Here is a 17,647-nt window from a genome sequence, read left to right as displayed (position 1 = left end):
TCCTGCAAGGGATGCAGGACGCGGTGAACCGGAGGATGGAGGCAGAGCGGTGCAGGCGCTTGCTGGATGAGTTTGTCTGGCAGCGCACTGAGATTTGCGCTGCTATCCCGGAGGCCGTGGCCTTCCCCGGTCCTGTGCCTGGTCCCGCTCCCCGCTCAGCCCCTGCCCCCCCAACTCCCTACCCCCCCCCTCAGCCCCTGCCCCCCCAACTCCCTACCCCCCCTCAGCCCCTGCCCCCCCAACTCCCTACCCCCCCCTCAGCCCCTGCCCCCCCAACTCCCTACCCCCCCTCAGCCCCTGCCATCCCAGACCCAGGTACAGCCCCACCTCCTGCCCAGCCCCCTACTGTCCCAGCCCACGTGTGCGGCCTTGTGCAAGAAGTCCTCTGCAGCCAAAGTGCGGGGGCTCTTCATCCAGGCAGCCCCCTCAGCCCTGAGCCTCCCTCCCCCTTCCAGGCTGACATCCCCCTTCCCACCTGGGAGTCACCGAGGGAAGCACTGGACTTTGTTTTTCTGACCAAAAGAGGATTTGAGTTTTTCAAAAAACCACCAGTGAAATTACCTGTCAATGTTGTTTCACCGACACCCGTCTGCGCTGTCAGTGGGTGGTGAATGTGCACAGTGTGAATGTGGGGCAGGGAGGAAGGCACCAGGGCACGGGGCAATCCCAGAACTGGAAGGCGCTGGGGAAACTCACTGGGCTCCGGGGGAGAATGGCTCCCTCAGGGCTTCCCGAATGCGCAATCCCAGCTGGTGGGCTTGCCGGGTGCCTGGGGCTGCTCAAAATGCCTCCCCTCCTCGTCAGCCCGTGTCACTAGGCCTCCCCTTCCCTCTCCACGAGGCTGTGCAGCCCGCAGCATGTAACAGCCGTATCAGGGATGCGTCCCCCCACGTCCAGCCGAGCGAGCAGGCGTCTGAATCTGCCCTTCAGGCGGCCAAAGGCGCACTCCACCGCCCAGCAAGCCTGGTTCAGGCGGGACTTCGAGTTCCCTGCTCGCATCCAGGCGTCCCGTGAACGGCTTCATGAGCCAGGGCACAAGGGGGTTCGCCGCGCCGGCCACGGTGCACGTAGGCATCGGCACATCCCCGACTGCACGGTTCCTCTCCGGAAATAACGCCCCAGCCTGCCGTACAGGTAGGAGTTCCGGACAACGCGGCTCTTGTGTGCCCGGCCTGACACCCGACACACGTCTGCATTGTCCCCGCTGGTCGACCAGGACCAGCAGCCCTTTCTGTACTGTTCCGTGCTGCTCGATGGGGTGGTGCGCGGATCGGGATGAGAGTCCCGCCGAGTGCTCCACCGCAGTTCGGAAACCCAGCCCCGCTGTTTTTCAACAAAGTGGATCCATTTTTTGATCCGCATAATGCAGTTTAGACGCTCTCTTTCGACAGAGGCTTTGTCAACAGTATCTGTCCATAAAGCCTGTAGCCTAGACGTACCCTATGGCTGTGTCTACACTGGGCCACTTATTCCGGAAAAGCAGCCAATTTTCCGGAATAAGCTGCGAGCTGTCTACACTGGCCCCTTGAATTTCCGGAAAAGCAGTGATGATTTACTGTAAGAAATCAGCTGCTTTTCCGGAAAAACTATGCTGCTCCGGCTTGGGCAAAAGTCCTTTTTCCGGAAAACTGTTCCGGAAAAGGGCCAGTGTAGACAGCACAGGAGTCTAGTCTTTTCCGGAAAAAAGCCCCGATTGTGAAAATGACGATCGGGGCTTTTTTCTGGAAAAGCGCGTCTACATTGGCCACAGACGCTTTTCCGGAAAAAGGGCTTTTCCGGAAAAGCAGCCTGCCAGTGTAGACGCTCTTTTTCCGGAAATACTTATAACGGAAAACAGTTCCATTTTAAGCATTTCTGGAAATTCATGCCAGTGTAGACACCGCCTAAGAGGGACAGAAAGCTGGCTGGACTGTCGGGCACAACAGGTCCGGATTATCGGCGGGCGGTTTCTAGCGGAGCGCCCCAGGGATCAGTTCTAGGACCAGTTTTAACATCTTCATGAATGACCTGGCTGAGGGGGTGGATTGCACCCTCAGCAAGTTCGCAGCTGACGCTAAGCGAGGGGAGAGGTAGACACGCTGGAGGGCAGGGAGAGGGGCCAGTGACTGGAGGATTGGGCCACGAGATGAGGTTCAACAAGGACAAGTGCAGAGTCTGCCCTTGGGATGGAAGAATCCCCAAGCATTGGTACAGGCTGGGGGCCGACTGGCTAAGCAGCAGAAAAGGGCCTGGGGGTTCCAGTGGAGGAGAAGCTGGAGAGGAGTCAGCAGGGTGCCCCTGTAGCCAAGAGGGCTAATGGCGTATTAGGGGCATTAGGAGCATGGCCAGCAGATCCAGAGGTGTCATTATTCCCCTTTATTCGGCTCTGGGGAGGCCACATCTGGAGTGTTGTGTCCAGTTCTGGGCCCCCCACTACAGAAGGGACGTGGGCGCATTGGAGGGGGCCAGCGGAGGCGACCGAAATGATTGGGGGGCTGGATCACATGACCTACGAGGAGGGGCTGAGGGAGTTGGGTCTGTTCAGTCTGCAGCAGAGCAGAGCGAGGGGGGATTGGAGAGCAGCCTGCAGCTCCCGGCAGGGGGTCCGGAGAGGCTGGCGAGAGGCTGGTCTCAGGGGCGGCGGGTGGCAGAACAGGGAGCAACGGGCTCAAGTAGCAGCGGGGTGGCTCTAGGTTGGAGATCAGGACAAAAGCTTTCCCTAGGCGGGTGGGGCAGTCCTGGGCTGGGTTCCCTAGGGACGGGGAGTCTCCATCCCTCGGGGTGTTTACATCCCGGCTGGACCAAGCCCTGGCGGGGACGGTTGAGTTGGGATTGGACAGGGGGCTGGACTCGATGGCTCCTGAGTCTCTTCCAGCCCACGGGTTCTAAGTGTGTGGGAGTCCCTGGCTGGGGGCACTGCTGCAGGGAAGCTCACAGCACTGCCAGGGAGAGGGTGGGGGGCACTTTCCAGTGCTCCCGGGGTAAGGAGTGGTGGGCTGCGGGGTTCAGAGAACGCCATGGGGCCAGCCTCACCCACGTTGAACTCTCAGGCCAGGCAGCCGGCCAGGAGAAACATGCCCCCCCCCCCCCCACGCCTCCAGCCTGGAGGTGAAATGTAACCCGGTGGGGCCCCTGGAAACTCCCCCAGGCCCGGGGGGGGGGGCAGCCCCATAAACAGTCCAGACACCCTGGCTCCAGGCCCTTTTCCTCTTTATTAGCGCCTGGGCAGCAGGAGAGGCATAAAACCGTCCGTTCGGCTTGTCTGGTGCAGCGGGGCCCTGCTGCAGCGTGTCCAGGCCCTGTCGGTCTGTCCAGCCCCAGTCTCTCCAGCTGGGAGGGGGACAGCCCTGGTCTCAGAGCTCCATCTCCTGGGGCTGCCCCCGGCACAGGGGAGGCAGCAGGGGGGCGGCTAGTGCCCCGGAGGGCAGCAGGAGGGTGTGGATGGAGTAGGGCACCCGGCTGCCGGGGGGCGCCCACAGCACCAGCTCCGTCGAGGGGTTCCTGGGGGGGGAAGCAGACAGAGGAGTTAGTGAGGCTGGCCCCAGAGGTCCCTCCCCGCTGTGGGGCAATACTCACAGGCAGTGCAGGAGCTGGGGGGCCAGGAGGCTGTCCCTGGGGGGGTCCGGCTCCCCCAGGCTGAGCAGGGTGCAGTCGGCCATGCTGAACTCCCCCTCCAGCACCACGCCGCTCTCCTCGGACTCCGCCGTGCTGGCGTCCTCACTTCCTGCAGCCAGGGGCAGCCTGGGGAAACACAGTGCTGAGATGCAGCCACCTCTGGGGTGAGGCAGCTGGTGAGCAATGCCCCCCTCGTGCTCTGCCCTGGGGCGGGGCCAAGGGTACCTCTGCTCCTGCAGCCAGGGCTCCCAGGGGCGGCTGGCAGCCGGGCCCTGGGCGGGGAAGCCGTTGGCGCTGTAGAGGTGGTCGTTCTCCAGGCTCAGGGAGTTGAAGCGAGCAGCCATCTTCTCCTCCGACAGGAACTGCTTGGGGCCAGGCTGCCTGCGGCGGGGGGAAGAGGAGCGCTCCTGCACACCAGCCTAGGGGGCGCCCGGGCCCCGCGGCGCTCAGTGGCACCGAGACGGTTTCCCAGCATGCACGGCGGGGACCAGGCTTCCTGGGGACCAGTGCAGACAAGCTGGAGAGCTCCCAGAATCCCTTGCACCCGCTCACATCAATCTAGTCGTGAGGCCAAGAACTTCCCCCAACGCAATTCACCAAGCTACACCTAGCGTGGGAACTCCCAGCATGCACTGCCCCATCACACCCAGCCCTGGGACTCCCAGCATGCACTGCCCCCAGTCACGCCAAGCCCTGGAACTCCCAGCATGCACTGCCCCATCACACCCAGCCCTGGGACTCCCAGCATGCACTACCCCCAGTCACGCCAAGCCCCGGGACTCCCAGCATGCACTGCCCCCAGTCACGTCAAGCCCCGGGACTCCCAGCATGCACTGCCCCATCACACCCAGCCCTGGGACTCCCAGCATGCACTGCCCCCCGTCACGCCAAGCCCCGGGACTCCCAGCATGCACTGCCTCATCACACCTAGCCTGGCACTCCCAGCATGCACTGCCCCCAGTCACGCCAAGTAGGGAGGGTCTGAGAACAGCCAGTCGGTGGTGCCAAGCGAGGGATCCCCCAGCATGCATTGCAGCCTGGCTGGGTTTCCCCAGGAGGGGGCGATGCCTGCCCTACTCACGGCTCCTCCTGCTCCAGGCGGCGTTTGAGGGCCAGCGATGCTGCATGGGGCAGCTGGCGGACGCTGAAACACGAGGGGAGAGTGGCAATCAGGGCTCCGGTCTCCCTCCCCGTTGGCTCAATCCCAGAAGCCTCCGTTCCCAGCCTCCGCCCCCACCCGCTCACCATGGTAGGGCCGTGCCGGTGAAGCTCACCACCCCCTGAGCCCGAGCGGCCCAGGGCATTCTGCTGGGCACCTCCTGCCGCCAGTCAAGGCTTGGGGCCATGCAGCGGGGGGAGCCCAGCCTTGGGCGGCGGCTCCAGCCCATGTCCCCCCCAAGGCAGGGGCAGCGCCGGGGCTCGAAGCTGGGGGTCACCGCCAGCCCCAGCTGCCAGGGTGGGGGGGCCATCCACGGGTCATCGCCTGGGGAGAGAAGGGAGAGTTACACACTCAGCAACCCGCCGATGGGCCGCAGTCTGCCCCACGCCGCTCCCAAGTTGCCCAGCAGCCAGACCCACCGAACTGCAGGGCTCCCCGTATGCACTGGGGTGGGTCACCGCAACCCTAGGGGTTCCCAGAATGCACTGGGGCGGGTCATGCCAAGTCTAGGGGTTCCCAGAATGCTCTGGGGTGGGTCATGCCAAGCCTAGGGGTTACCAGAATTCATTGGGGTGGGTCATGCCAAGCCTAGGGGTTCCCAGAATGCACTGGGGTGGGTCATGCCAAGCCTAGGGGTTCCCAGAATGCATTGGGGCGGGTCATGCCAACTCAGGGAGCTCCCAGAATGCTCTGGGGTGGGTTAAGGCAATGCCAAGGAGCTCCCAGAATGCACTGGGGTGGGTCATGTCAAGCCTAGGGGTTCCCAGAATGCACTGGGGTGGGTCATGCCAAGCCTTGGGGTTCCCAGAATGCACTGGGGCGGGTCATGCCAACTCAGGGAGCTCCCAGAATGCTCTGGGGTGGGCTAAGGCAATGCCAAGGAGCTCCCAGAATGCACTGGGGTGGGTCATGCCAAGCCTAGGGGTTCCCAGAATGCACTGGGGTGGGTCATGCCAAGCCTAGGGGTTCCCAGAATGCACTGGGGCGGGTCATGCCAACTCAGGGAGCTCCCAGAATGCTCTGGGGTGGGCTAAGGCAATGCCAAGGAGCTCCCAGAATGCACTGGGGTGGGTCATGCCAAGCCTAGGGGTTCCCAGAATGCACTGGGGTGGGTCATGCCAAGCCTAGGGGTTCCCAGAATGCATTGGGCCGGGTCATGCCAAGCCTAGGGGTTCCCAGAATGCACTGGGGCGGGTCATGCCAAGCCTACGGGTTCCCAGAATGCACTGGGGCGGGTCATGCCAAGCCTAGGGGTTCCCAGAATGCATTGGGCCGGGTCATGCCAACTCCGGGTGCTCCCAGAATGCACTGGGGCGGGTCATGCCAAGCCTTGGGGTTCCCAGAATGCACTGGGGCGGGTCATGCCAAGCCTTGGGGTTCCCAGAATGCACTGGGGTGGGTCATGCCAAGCCTAGGGGTTCCCAGAATGCTCTGGGGCGGGTCATGCCAAGTCCAGGGGTTCCCAGAATGCCTCGCACCCAGCTGCCACACCCTATAGAGAGGGGCGGGGCCTGATTAAGGGGTGTGGCCGAAAGAAAGGGCGGGGCAGAAGGCGGAGCTCGATCCCGCGCATGCGCAGAGCGAAGGAGCGACGCCAAGCGGCGCGGGCCATGTCATTCGTTTCGCGCCCGGAGAGGAGTTAGGGCGGGGATCGGCGCACGCGCGGTACGGACCTTGGGGGAGTTTTTTTCGCGCCGATCGGGTTGCTTTTTCTTCTTCCCCTCCCCCCACCTCAACGTTCTCAGGATTCTCCGCCGCGGCCTTCCTTGTAGGGTGCGCGCGCAGCCGCTCCTGTCATGTGACGGGGCGAGCCAATGGAGTACTGCGCCGCGCGGCCACCCGGGAAGTGTAGTCCTGGGCTTTTGCGAGAACGGGGCCAGCCGGCGCGTGGAGACTCCACTTCCCGTCGGGCCCCGCGCGCGCTCGCCGCCGGAGCCAAGCCAGGCGGGGTCGCGCAGCCTGCGGGGAGCTGCAGTCCTCGGCGCGGTGGGATGACGTAAGGGGAGCGCGACACGGAGGCGCATTGCATGGGGAGACCTCATGGCACCGGGGCAGGTAAGTGGGGCCGGGGAGAGGGAGGAGCTCCCAGCATGCACCGGGCTGGGTCAACCCCACCGCATTCTGGGAGCTCCCCGGCGTGGCGGGACCCGGCCCGGTGCATTCTGGGAGCTCCCGGCGTGGCGGGACCCGGCCCGGTGCATTCTGGGAGCTCCCCGAGTTGGCGGGACCCGGCCCGGTGCATTCTGGGAGCTCCCCGGCTTGTCGGGACCCGGCCCGGTGCATTCTGGGAGCTCCCCGGCTTGTCGGGACCCGGCCCGGTGCATTTTGGGGGCTCCCCGGCGTGGCGGGACCCGGCCCGGTGCATTCTGGGGGCTCCCCGGCGTGGCGGGACCCGGCCCGGTGCATTTTGGGGGCTCCCCGGCGTGGCGGGACCCGGCCCGGTGCATTCTGGGGGCTCCCCGGCGTGGCGGGACCCGGCCCGGTGCATTCTGGGAGCTCCCCGGCGTGGCGGGACCCGGCCCGGTGCATTCTGGGAGCTCCCCGGCGTGGCGGGACCCGGCCCGGTGCATTCTGGGAGCTCCCCGGCGTGGCGGGACCCGGCCCGGTGCATTCTGGGAGCTCCCCGGCGTGGCGGGACCCGGCCCGGTGCATTCTGGGAGCTCCCCGGCGTGGCGGGACCCGGCCCGGTGCATTCTGGGAGCTCCCCGGCGTGGCGGGACCCGGCCCGGTGCATTCTGGGAGCTCCCCGGCGTGGCGGGACCCGGCCCGGTGCATTCTGGGAGCTCCCCGGCGTGGCGGGACCCGGCCCGGTGCATTCTGGGAGCTCCCGGCCTGGCGGGACCCGGCCCGGTGCATTCTGGGGGCTCCCCGGCGTGGCGGGACCCGGCCCGGTGCATTCTGGGAGCTCCCGGCTTGGCGGGACCCGGCCCGGTGCATTCTGGGAGCTCCCCGGCGTGGCGGGACCCGGCCCGGTGCATTCTGGGAGCTCCCCGAGTTGGCGGGACCCGGCCCGGTGCATTCTGGGAGCTCCCGGCGTGGCGGGACCCGGCCCGGTGCATTCTGGGGGCTCCCCGAGTTGGCGGGACCCGGCCCGGTGCATTCTGGGGGCTCCCCGGCGTGGCGGGACCCGGCCCGGTGCATTCTGGGGGCTCCCCGGCGTGGCGGGACCCGGCCCGGTGCATTCTGGGGGCTCCCCGGCGTGGCGGGACCCGGCCCGGTGCATTCTGGGAGCTCCCGGCGTGGCGGGACCCGGCCCGGTGCATTCTGGGAGCTCCCGGCGTGGCGGGACCCGGCCCGGTGCATTCTGGGGGCTCCCCGGCGTGGCGGGACCCGGCCCGGTGCATTCTGGGGGCTCCCCGGCGTGGCGGGACCCGGCCCGGTGCATTCTGGGGGCTCCCCGGCGTGGCGGGACCCGGCCCGGTGCATTCTGGGGGCTCCCCGGCGTGGCGGGACCCGGCCCGGTGCATTCTGGGAGCTCCCGGCGTGGCGGGACCCGGCCCGGTGCATTCTGGGGGCTCCCCGAGTTGGCGGGACCCGGCCCGGTGCATTCTGGGGGCTCCCCGGCGTGGCGGGACCCGGCCCGGTGCATTCTGGGGGCTCCCCGGCGTGGCGGGACCCGGCCCGGTGCATTCTGGGGGCTCCCCGCCTTGGCGGGACCCGGCCCGGTGCATTCTGGGGGCTCCCCGGCTTGGCGGGACCCGGCCCGGTGCATTCTGGGAGCTCCCGGCGTGGCGGGACCCGGCCCGGTGCATTCTGGGGGCTCCCCGGCGTGGCGGGACCCGGCCCGGTGCATTCTGGGGGCTCCCCGGCGTGGCGGGACCCGGCCCGGTGCATTCTGGGGGCTCCCCGGCGTGGCGGGACCCGGCCCGGTGCATTCTGGGGGCTCCCCGGCGTGGCGGGACCCGGCCCGGTGCATTCTGGGGGCTCCCCGGCGTGGCGGGACCCGGCCCGGTGCATTCTGGGGGCTCCCCGGCGTGGCGGGACCCGGCCCGGTGCATTCTGGGGGCTCCCCGGCGTGGCGGGACCCGGCCCGGTGCATTCTGGGGGCTCCCCGGCGTGGCGGGACCCGGCCCGGTGCATTCTGGGAGCTCCCGGCGTGGCGGGACCCGGCCCGGTGCATTCTGGGAGCTCCCGGCGTGGCGGGACCCGGCCCGGTGCATTCTGGGGGCTCCCCGGCGTGGCGGGACCCGGCCCGGTGCATTCTGGGGGCTCCCCGGCGTGGCGGGACCCGGCCCGGTGCATTCTGGGGGCTCCCCGGCGTGGCGGGACCCGGCCCGGTGCATTCTGGGGGCTCCCCGGCGTGGCGGGACCCGGCCCGGTGCATTCTGGGAGCTCCCGGCGTGGCGGGACCCGGCCCGGTGCATTCTGGGGGCTCCCCGAGTTGGCGGGACCCGGCCCGGTGCATTCTGGGGGCTCCCCGGCGTGGCGGGACCCGGCCCGGTGCATTCTGGGGGCTCCCCGGCGTGGCGGGACCCGGCCCGGTGCATTCTGGGGGCTCCCCGCCTTGGCGGGACCCGGCCCGGTGCATTCTGGGGGCTCCCCGGCTTGGCGGGACCCGGCCCGGTGCATTCTGGGAGCTCCCGGCGTGGCGGGACCCGGCCCGGTGCATTCTGGGGGCTCCCCGGCGTGGCGGGACCCGGCCCGGTGCATTCTGGGGGCTCCCCGGCGTGGCGGGACCCGGCCCGGTGCATTCTGGGGGCTCCCCGGCGTGGCGGGACCCGGCCCGGTGCATTCTGGGGGCTCCCCGGCGTGGCGGGACCCGGCCCGGTGCATTCTGGGGGCTCCCCGGCGTGGCGGGACCCGGCCCGGTGCATTCTGGGGGCTCCCCGGCGTGGCGGGACCCGGCCCGGTGCATTCTGGGGGCTCCCCGGCGTGGCGGGACCCGGCCCGGTGCATTCTGGGGGCTCCCCGGCGTGGCGGGACCCGGCCCGGTGCATTCTGGGAGCTCCCGGCTTGGCGGGACCCGGCCCGGTGCATTCTGGGAGCTCCCCGGCGTGGCGGGACCCGGCCCGGTGCATTCTGGGAGCTCCCCGAGTTGGCGGGACCCGGCCCGGTGCATTCTGGGAGCTCCCGGCGTGGCGGGACCCGGCCCGGTGCATTCTGGGGGCTCCCCGGCGTGGCGGGACCCGGCCCGGTGCATTCTGGGGGCTCCCCGGCGTGGCGGGACCCGGCCCGGTGCATTCTGGGGGCTCCCCGGCGTGGCGGGACCCGGCCCGGTGCATTCTGGGGGCTCCCCGGCGTGGCGGGACCCGGCCCGGTGCATTCTGGGGGCTCCCCGGCGTGGCGGGACCCGGCCCGGTGCATTCTGGGGGCTCCCCGGCGTGGCGGGACCCGGCCCGGTGCATTCTGGGGGCTCCCCGGCGTGGCGGGACCCGGCCCGGTGCATTCTGGGGGCTCCCCGGCGTGGCGGGACCCGGCCCGGTGCATTCTGGGGGCTCCCCGAGTTGGCGGGACCCGGCCCGGTGCATTCTGGGAGCTCCCCGAGTTGGCGGGACCCGGCCCGGTGCATTCTGGGAGCTCCCCGAGTTGGCGGGACCCGGCCCGGTGCATTCTGGGGGCTCCCCGAGTTGGCGGGACCCGGCCCGGTGCATTCTGGGGGCTCCCCGGCGTCGCGGGACCCGGCCCGGTGCATTCTGGGGGCTCCCCGGCGTGGCGGGACCCGGCCCGGTGCATTCTGGGGGCTCCCCGGCGTGGCGGGACCCGGCCCGGTGCATTCTGGGGGCTCCCCGGCGTGGCGGGACCCGGCCTGGTGCATTCTGGGGGCTCCCCGGCGTGGCGGGACCCGGCCCGGTGCATTCTGGGGGCTCCCCGGCGTGGCGGGACCCGGCCCGGTGCATTCTGGGGGCTCCCCGGCGTGGCGGGACCCGGCCCGGTGCATTCTGGGGGCTCCCCGGCGTGGCGGGACCCGGCCCGGTGCATTCTGGGGGCTCCCCGGCGTGGCGGGACCCGGCCCGGTGCATTCTGGGGGCTCCCGGCGTGGCGGGACCCGGTCCGGTGCATTCTGGGGGCTCCCGGCGTGGCGGGACCCGGCCCGGTGCATTTTGGGAGCTCCCCGGCGTGGCGGGACCCGGCCCGGTGCATTCTGGGAGCTCCCTGAGTTGGCATGACCCGGCCCCCAGTGTATTCTGGGAGATGCTCCCCCAGTGCTTGTCCCTCCAACCTTATCTCTTCTCCCGCCGACAGATGGACATCCAGCGTGCCCTGGAGCTGCTGCACATGACTGTCTTCTCCCAGAGCGTCTCGCCCTGCGGCAAGTACCTGGCTGCTGGCAACAACTATGGGGAGATCGCTGTGTTCAGGTAACCCCCGTCCCCATCGCTCCCAGTCCCTGGGGCTCCTCCCGCCCACTCACCCCTCTGCTCCCCTGCAGTCTCTCGGCGGCGCTGAGCTCCGAAGCCAAGGAGGAGAGCAAGAAGCCGGTGGTGTCCTTCACAGGTGGGTGCCTCTTGGGGACAAGGGAGTGAGGAACGACGCGGGGGATTCCCAGCATGCATTGGGGCCTCTCATGTCAAGCTGGGAAGATCCCAGGGAATTTCCCTGTGTTGCCAAGCCAGGGAGGTCCCAAGATGCATTGCACCAAGCTGAGTAGCTCCCAGGATGCACTGCAGTTAGTCAGGCCCGAGAGCTCCCATTGGGCATCTGGGGACCCCCCCCAAGATGCCCAGCCTTGATGCCTGCGTTGCTCTTGTCCACAGCCCACGATGGCCCGGTCTACGCCATGGTCTCCACCGAGCGGCAGCTGCTGAGCGCCGGCAATGGCGAGGTCAAGGCCTGGAACTGGAGTGACATTGTCAAGAAGGTGAGATGTGCCGCTGCCCTTTCCTCCCGGGGCTCCTGGGTCCCTCCCCACGCTGCCCCTCCCTCCCCAGGCTTCTGGGTCCCTCTTGACTCCATCTTTCCCCATCTCTCCCTTGCAGGGGTGCAAGGAGGCCTGGAGCCGCAGACCCCCTTACAGGTGAGACCCCACCTCCCCCATGTCCCCTGCTCCCTTTGCTGTCACGCTCCCCCTTTCTCTCCTGCGCCAGGAGCAGCCTGGAGGTGCCTGAGATAAACAGCCTGCAGCTGAACCCCAAGGTGAGCTGTGGTGCATTGTGGAAAGGGGGGTGTTTCTCAGTCCCCCAGACACCTCTCACCTGCTGTCTCTGCCCTTCCCCTGCAGGATAACAGCCTCCTTCTGGCGGGGGGCGACTGCTCTGTGCACGCCATGGATCTGGAGTCCGGCACCTTCACTGTGAGTGGAGGGATAGGGGGCGCTTCAGGGCCAGCTGGGGACTGCGGGGGTTGTGTGTGGGGGCGTGTAGTGGCATGGGGAATGGACAGGAATATGTTGAAACAGGCTGTGTGCCTGTCTGCATGTCCATCTGTACCTGTCCGCTCCCGTCTGTCTCTATCCATAACTGTATCTGTCTCTGTCCCCGTCCCTACCCTCATCCGTCTGTCCCTGCTCACTTCTGTATGCCCGTCTGCATGTCCCTCTATCCCTGTCTGCTCCCGTCTGTCTGTCTCCATTCATAGCCCTATCTGTCTATCTGTCCCCATCCCTACCCTCATCCATCTGTGTGTCTGGCCTTGTCCACCCCATCTGTCTGTCTGGCCCCATTTGCCTCGTCTGTCTGTCCATCCATCTATCCAGCCCCTTCCACCCACTTGTCGTCTGTGTCTCCCCAGCACGAGTTCCGGGGGCACAATGACTACGTGCACTGCCTGGCGCTGCGGGACCAGTACCAGGAGTGCCTGTCGGGCAGCGAGGACGGCACCGTGCGCATGTGGGGTGAGGCGCTGGGGAGCCCCCTTGGCATGGGGAGTGGGTAGCTGGGAGCTGGGTCCCTCTCCATGTGCTGGGGGGGGTGTCCATGTGCCCCTGCTACAGGCTGCGGGTTATGCTGGCCTGTCCAGCTGCTGTCTCTCTGCTGGGGGCAGGGAATGACTGAGGGGGGGAGGTGAAGGGGACCCCACCCCCTCACTCTGAGTCTCTGTGCTGCAGATCTACGCACCGGGGCACAGGTCCAGGTCATTGAAGTGCACAAATACGAGGTAAAAATAGCCCCTCCCCCACCAGTTCTAACCACTAGTCCCCACTCCCCTCCCCAGAACCCAGGAGTCCTGCTTCCCAGCCCCCAACGGTCCCTCCTTCCCCTCCCCCAGGAATGCAGCCGCCCCCAGAACGGGAAGTGGATCCGTTGCCTGGCTACAGACTGTGATTGGATGGTGAGTTCCCAGCAGGGGGCGCTGGAGGCTCTGGGTTGGGAGCTTCCCCTGCTGCCCCTGGGGCAGTAAAGATACCAGCCCCCAGGTGTGGGGCTAGGGATCTCCCTGAATGCACGGTGCCGCGTGGTGCCCAGTCGGGGGGCTGAGGAGGAACCTGGTGGGGAGTTTCCGGGACACGCTGTGCCTGGCCCAGGGGCTCTCAGGACGCATGGCGCCCAGCCGGGGTGCTCCTGCCCCACAGGAATGCTCCTGGCACGCACGGCGCCCAGCCGGGGTGCTCCTGCCCCACAGGAACGCTCCTGGCACGCACGGTGCCCAGCCAGTGGCGGGTTACGGGATGCCCAGCGCCAGCCCGGGGGGGGGGGTCCCAGGATGCACTGGTCTGGTCGCTGTCCTCTCTCCCAGCTGGCCTGGGAAGCAGAGGCTCATGGGATGCCTCCCTCCTCCTGTGAGCAGAGCAGGGCCGTGGTGTCTGACCCCATCTCTCCCTCAGGTGTGCGGGGGGGGCCCGGCACTCACCCTCTGGCACCTGCGCTCCGTGACCCCCACCACGGTCTTTCCCCTGCCCCACTGCCAGCAGCACGTCATGTTCTACCAGGACCTGGTGAGTGGCCCCGCTAGGGGTGTGACGTCTCCGAGTAACCTCGCGGGGTCTTATAGCAACAGAGACGCAGCCGTGTCAGTCTGGTCTGGGGCTGTGCAGCACTTTAAGGGCTAACAAGATGGTTTATTAGGGGAGGAGCTTTCCTGGGCCAGACCCACTTCCTCAGATCGAACTGTGGAAGAAAAGTGGCACAACCACATATCCCAAAGGGTACAATCCAAAAAGCGGACGCCTGTAAAACAGACCAGTCAGACTTTAGAGCAGAGGGTGGGTGAGGGGGAGGTTAGTGTCTAGGAGATAATGATGTTGGGTGATAATTGGGGAAGATAGCTCCCCCCTCACCGCCCAAATCGGATTTGTCTTTGATGTGTTCACTTTGGTTTGTTTGCTTGTACCTTTTGGCTATGTGGTCGTGCCGATGTTCTTCCACAGTTTGATCTGAGGAGGTGGGTCTGGCCCAGGGTCTGGTCTCATGGGTTCTTGTCGCTGAGGCGCCAGTTTGACCGTCCCCGGCAGCCCATGCGCTCCAGCCCCACTCTTGAGGAGCCCCCTGCCTCCGCGCCGCTGCCTCAGGATCGGGGCAGCCACGTGGGTGCCTGGCGGGAGCTGGTCCGCGAGGGGAGCCAGTTTAAAGCCAGCCCCCCTCGTGGGCCGGCTGCCTGTCGCCCTGCGCGGCTGCCTCCGATGCACTGCAGGGTGGCAGCAGCCCCTGGGTGGGAGTGGGGTGGAGGCCTTGCTCCTGAACCCAGCGCGAGCCAGGCTGCCTGCCCGCCCGGCTCCTAATACCCTGGAAATGCAGGGCTGCAGCGGGGGTAGGTCCCAGGATCTAGGCTGCTGGCCAGCCTGCTGAAATATGTCCTGGCAAGCCGGGGAAATGCGTGTGGTCTGTCGCCTGAACCTGTCCGCTTTCGCTTCTCGGTGACTCGGTTCGTTGCCTCCACGATTACATCCCTAGCCCCTCCCAGCCCTGCACCCCTTGGCCCGGGCGTCCTCCTCCCTCCCCTCTGGCTCGCTGGCCTGGGGAACTCTCCTTACCTCTCTTCTCTCACCTTCGTTCAGCTCTCGTTCTCGTTCTCTTCCGCTCGTTATTTCACCTGTTCCTTGTCCCTGTGCTTGGCTCGTTGGGTCTGTTCTCGTTCTGCGAGCCTCTTCCTCTTTCCTTTCCTCGGGCTCTTCCTTTGCTCTGTTCCCTGCGTCTCCCTTTGTTCCTTCTCTCTACGGGTTCCTTTGTTCTGCCTTTTCCCTTTTCCCTTCTTTCATTCTGATGCTTTTGTTCTCTCACTTCTCGCTCCTTTTGTTGTTCTCTCTCTCGTTTCTCTGTGTGCTCTCCTCTTCTTTCCTTCTCTCTCTGGCCCCGGCCTTCGTTTGCCTGGTCGGTCTGCCGGTCTCTGTTCCTCGCTGCTTCTCTTCTTGTTTGTTCTGGTCCCCGTTCCGTTTGTAATGCCGGCGCCAGTCGGTCAGGCCCTGGGCTCTGCTGTCTCCTGTTCCCCCTTCTCCCAGCGTGTCCCGGGCCCCTGTACGCCGCTCCGCTCGCTCTCCCCACGTCTCTGGCTAACCCCCGCCCCGCTCTCCTCCAGATCCTCTCGGCAGGGCACAGCCCGGCCATCAACCACCTGCAGATCAGCGGGGAGCTCCGGGCTCAGATCCCCTGCACGCCCCGCTCCGTCCACTCGCTCTGCGTCAACCAGCGCTCCCCCGAGCACAAGGTAGCGGGCTGCTCACTTGAAGGGGGGGGGCGCATGGCTCGGGGGAGGGGTGCAGAATGAAGTGGGGCCCGTGGCTCAGGGGCTGGGATTGGAGGGGGGAAGGTACTTAATGGGGGGTTGCTCTGACCCCCTTTTCGCTCTGACCCCCAGGTGCTAACGGCGGCCGGGAGCAGCCACAAAGTCGACGTCTTCACCAACTTCAGCTACCGGGCCTTCTCCCTCTGCTTCGCGTAGCGCCCCGCAGCCTGGAGCCCCGCTCCCTGTCCCCGGAGCCCCCATCCACCCGCCTCCGGTGCCCCCCTCTCCGGAGCCCCCCATCCACCCGCCTCCAGTGCCCCGCTCTCCGGAGCCCCCCATCCACCCACCTCTGGTGCCCTGCTCTCCGGAGCCCCCCATCCACCCGCCTCCGGTGCCCCTCTCTCCAGAGCCCCTCATCCACCCGCCTCCGGTGCCCCACTCTCCAGAGCCCCTCATCCACCTGCCTCCGGTGCCCCTCTCTCCAGAGCCCCTCATCCACCGGTCCCAACCCCCTTCCTGCTCCCTTTGCAGTTTCTCTTCTGGTTTTCTAATAAAACACGGGTGCCCCCCAGCCTCTCGTCTCCAGTCCCTGGGGGTTGGGCTGGGAGATGCATTGAGTGGGGGGGTGGCGCCCCCAGCTCTGGGGTGCTAGGTTTGCTAACTCCAAGGCAGATGCAGCCTTGTTACCCAGAGTCCCGGGTCCTGTCCCGCCGGCCTCCCCCTGGCCCAGGTCTCATCTGCCGGGGAGCGAACCCCAACTGGCTCCGGAACCCAGCAGTGACACCCGGCGGCTCAGCCCCTGCCCGCCTGAGCCCAGCACCTGGGCCAGGCACCGGGCCAGGCTGGGCGGAGCAGGGATGGGCCTGGGCTGCGTGGGCCTGGCCTGAGGAGCTGCCCGGGTCCCCCCTTTGCCTCACTGCGGCCTGGGCCCCGGAGGGGGGCAGGGCCGCGCCAGCCCGGACCCCCCTCGTGGATCAGTGAGGTGACCCCCTAGTTCTGCAATGAGCGAGTTTGTCCCTGGGTTACACTCCCCGCTGGCGTTACCGTGGGGCAGGCTCCCTGCCCGGGGAGGGGCCCACGTGGCTGCCAGGGGGCTGGGCCACCGGGCCGGGAGCCAATGTGCCAGCCCTGGGTGGGCGCTGTGACGCAGGGACGGGGAGCCGACGTGGGTGTCTCTGAGTCTGGGCAGGGCGATGAATTGGGACTGGGGGGGGGGGGGGGGGGGGGGGTCAGAGAAGAGCCAGGGCAGCGAGAGGCACCAAGCTGCCGGGCGTACCCAGGAGCCGGCTCAGGGGGCTGAACCTTCCCCCTCTCCCCCCTCCAGGCTCCAGCCCGGGGCAACATTCCAGGCCGGGCTGGGCAGGGGCGCCCCTGCCAGCTGACTCCATGCCCGCCCGCCTGGTGGCTGGGGCTGGGCCGGCCTGCTGGGAGCCCGCGAGGGGAGGGGCGCTTGCGGGGGCAGCGGACCCAGGAGACGCTGCAGGAGACGCTGGCGGGAGGTTCTGGAACGGGCGCGAGTGGGGACCTGGGCAGCCAGTCCTCCGCCCAAGTGGCAGCTCCAGCCCCCCTGCTCCCCACCCCCCTCCCAGGGCCGCGGGGAGCCCAGGAGTCCTGCTCCCAACCGGCGCTGCCCCCCGGCCCGCAGCCCCACTCTTGCCAAGTCGCCATGTGCAGGGCCGGCCGGGGGGGATGGGGCCAAGCCCCCACCCCTGGAAAGTGAAAAGGGGCCCAGAGCCGGGACTCCTGGGTTCTCTCCCCAGGGCAGTGGTGTCTAGTGGTTAGAATGGAGATAGGGGGTGCTGAGAGCCAGGACTCCTGGGTTCGCTCCCCAGGGCAGTGGTGTCTAGTGGTTAGAAGGGAGGTAGGGGGTGCTGGGAGCCAGGACTCCTGGGGTCTCTCCCCAGGGCAGTGGTGTCTAGTGGTTAGAAGGGAGGTAGGGGGTGCTGGGAGCCAGGACTCCTGGGGTCTCTCCCCAGGGCAGTGGTGTCTAGTGGTTAGAATGGAGGTAGGGGGTGCTGGGAGCCAGGACTCCTGGGGTCTCTCCCCAGGGCAGTGGTGTCTAGTGGTTAGAATGGAGGTAGGGGGTGCTGGGAGCCAGGCCTCCTGGGGTCTCTCCCCAGGGCAGTGGTGTCTAGTGGTTAGAATGGAGGTAGGGGGTGCTGGGAGCCAGGCCTCCTGGGGTCTCTCCCCAGGGCAGTGGTGTCTAGTGGTTAGAATGGAGGTAGGGGGTGCTGGGAGCCAGGCCTCCTGGGGTCTCTCCCCAGGGCAGTGGTGTCTAGTGGTTAGAAGGGGGTCATGGGTTCTCTCCGCAGATGGAGGAGGGGCCTGGGAGCCGGGACTCCTGGGTTCCAGTCCCAA

General features: G+C 67.5%; 2 protein-coding genes across 4 annotated transcripts; one reads left to right on the top strand and one right to left on the bottom strand.

Annotated features, from left to right (window-relative positions):
• Positions 1-3,172: 3,172 nt before the first annotated feature.
• On the bottom strand, positions 3,173-6,566 carry HCFC1R1 (host cell factor C1 regulator 1). Its single transcript, XM_014570075.3, has 6 exons — positions 6,427-6,566; positions 4,840-5,077; positions 4,676-4,738; positions 3,820-3,975; positions 3,556-3,720; positions 3,173-3,480 (listed from the first exon to the last, which is right to left on the bottom strand). Exons 2-6 carry the CDS (start codon positions 5,061-5,063, stop codon positions 3,333-3,335), a joined length of 756 nt encoding a protein of 251 aa, XP_014425561.2. The 5' UTR covers positions 5,064-5,077; positions 6,427-6,566; the 3' UTR covers positions 3,173-3,332.
• THOC6 (THO complex subunit 6) lies at positions 6,294-15,860 on the top strand. 3 transcript variants are annotated; one of them, XM_075928778.1, is made up of 13 exons: positions 6,294-6,418; positions 10,937-11,052; positions 11,124-11,188; positions 11,449-11,552; positions 11,671-11,708; positions 11,779-11,827; positions 11,913-11,984; positions 12,422-12,524; positions 12,738-12,787; positions 12,899-12,961; positions 13,455-13,565; positions 15,143-15,271; positions 15,422-15,860. In XM_075928778.1, the coding sequence occupies exons 2-13, from the start codon at positions 10,937-10,939 to the stop codon at positions 15,503-15,505; spliced, it is 984 nt and encodes a 327-aa protein (XP_075784893.1). In that variant the 5' UTR covers positions 6,294-6,418; the 3' UTR covers positions 15,506-15,860. The 3 variants fall into 3 exon arrangements, with proteins under 3 accessions (XP_075784893.1, XP_075784892.1, XP_075784894.1); XM_075928777.1 differs by lacking the exon at positions 6,294-6,418 and adding an exon at positions 6,668-6,808; XM_075928779.1 differs by lacking the exons at positions 6,294-6,418; positions 15,143-15,271 and adding an exon at positions 6,668-6,808.
• Positions 15,861-17,647: the final 1,787 nt, after the last annotated feature.

Source organism: Pelodiscus sinensis, chromosome 4 (assembly GCF_049634645.1).
Source record: "Pelodiscus sinensis isolate JC-2024 chromosome 4, ASM4963464v1, whole genome shotgun sequence".
Lineage (NCBI taxonomy): Eukaryota > Metazoa > Chordata > Testudines > Trionychidae > Pelodiscus > Pelodiscus sinensis.
Note: the sequence above shows the minus strand (reverse complement) of the source record. Positions and strands in the feature narration are given on the sequence as shown.

What these genes read in the sequence shown, in the direction of transcription:
- THOC6 (XM_075928777.1), top strand. An exon ending in GCCTGCAGCTGAACCCCAAG is followed by an intron (nt 11,828 to 11,912) that starts GTGAGCTGTGGT and finishes CTTCCCCTGCAG; the next exon opens with GATAACAGCCTCCTTCTGGC. An exon ending in TCATGTTCTACCAGGACCTG is followed by an intron (nt 13,566 to 15,142) that starts GTGAGTGGCCCC and finishes GCTCTCCTCCAG; the next exon opens with ATCCTCTCGGCAGGGCACAG.
- HCFC1R1 (XM_014570075.3), bottom strand. Translation starts at nt 5,063, where the DNA reads ATGGCCCCCCCACCCTGGCAGCTGGGGCTGGCGGTGACCCCCAGCTTC. An exon ending in CGCCTGGAGCAGGAGGAGCC is followed by an intron (nt 3,976 to 4,675) that starts GTGAGTAGGGCA and finishes CCCCCGCCGCAG; the next exon opens with GCAGCCTGGCCCCAAGCAGT. An exon ending in CCCTGGCTGCAGGAGCAGAG is followed by an intron (nt 3,721 to 3,819) that starts GTACCCTTGGCC and finishes GTGTTTCCCCAG; the next exon opens with GCTGCCCCTGGCTGCAGGAA.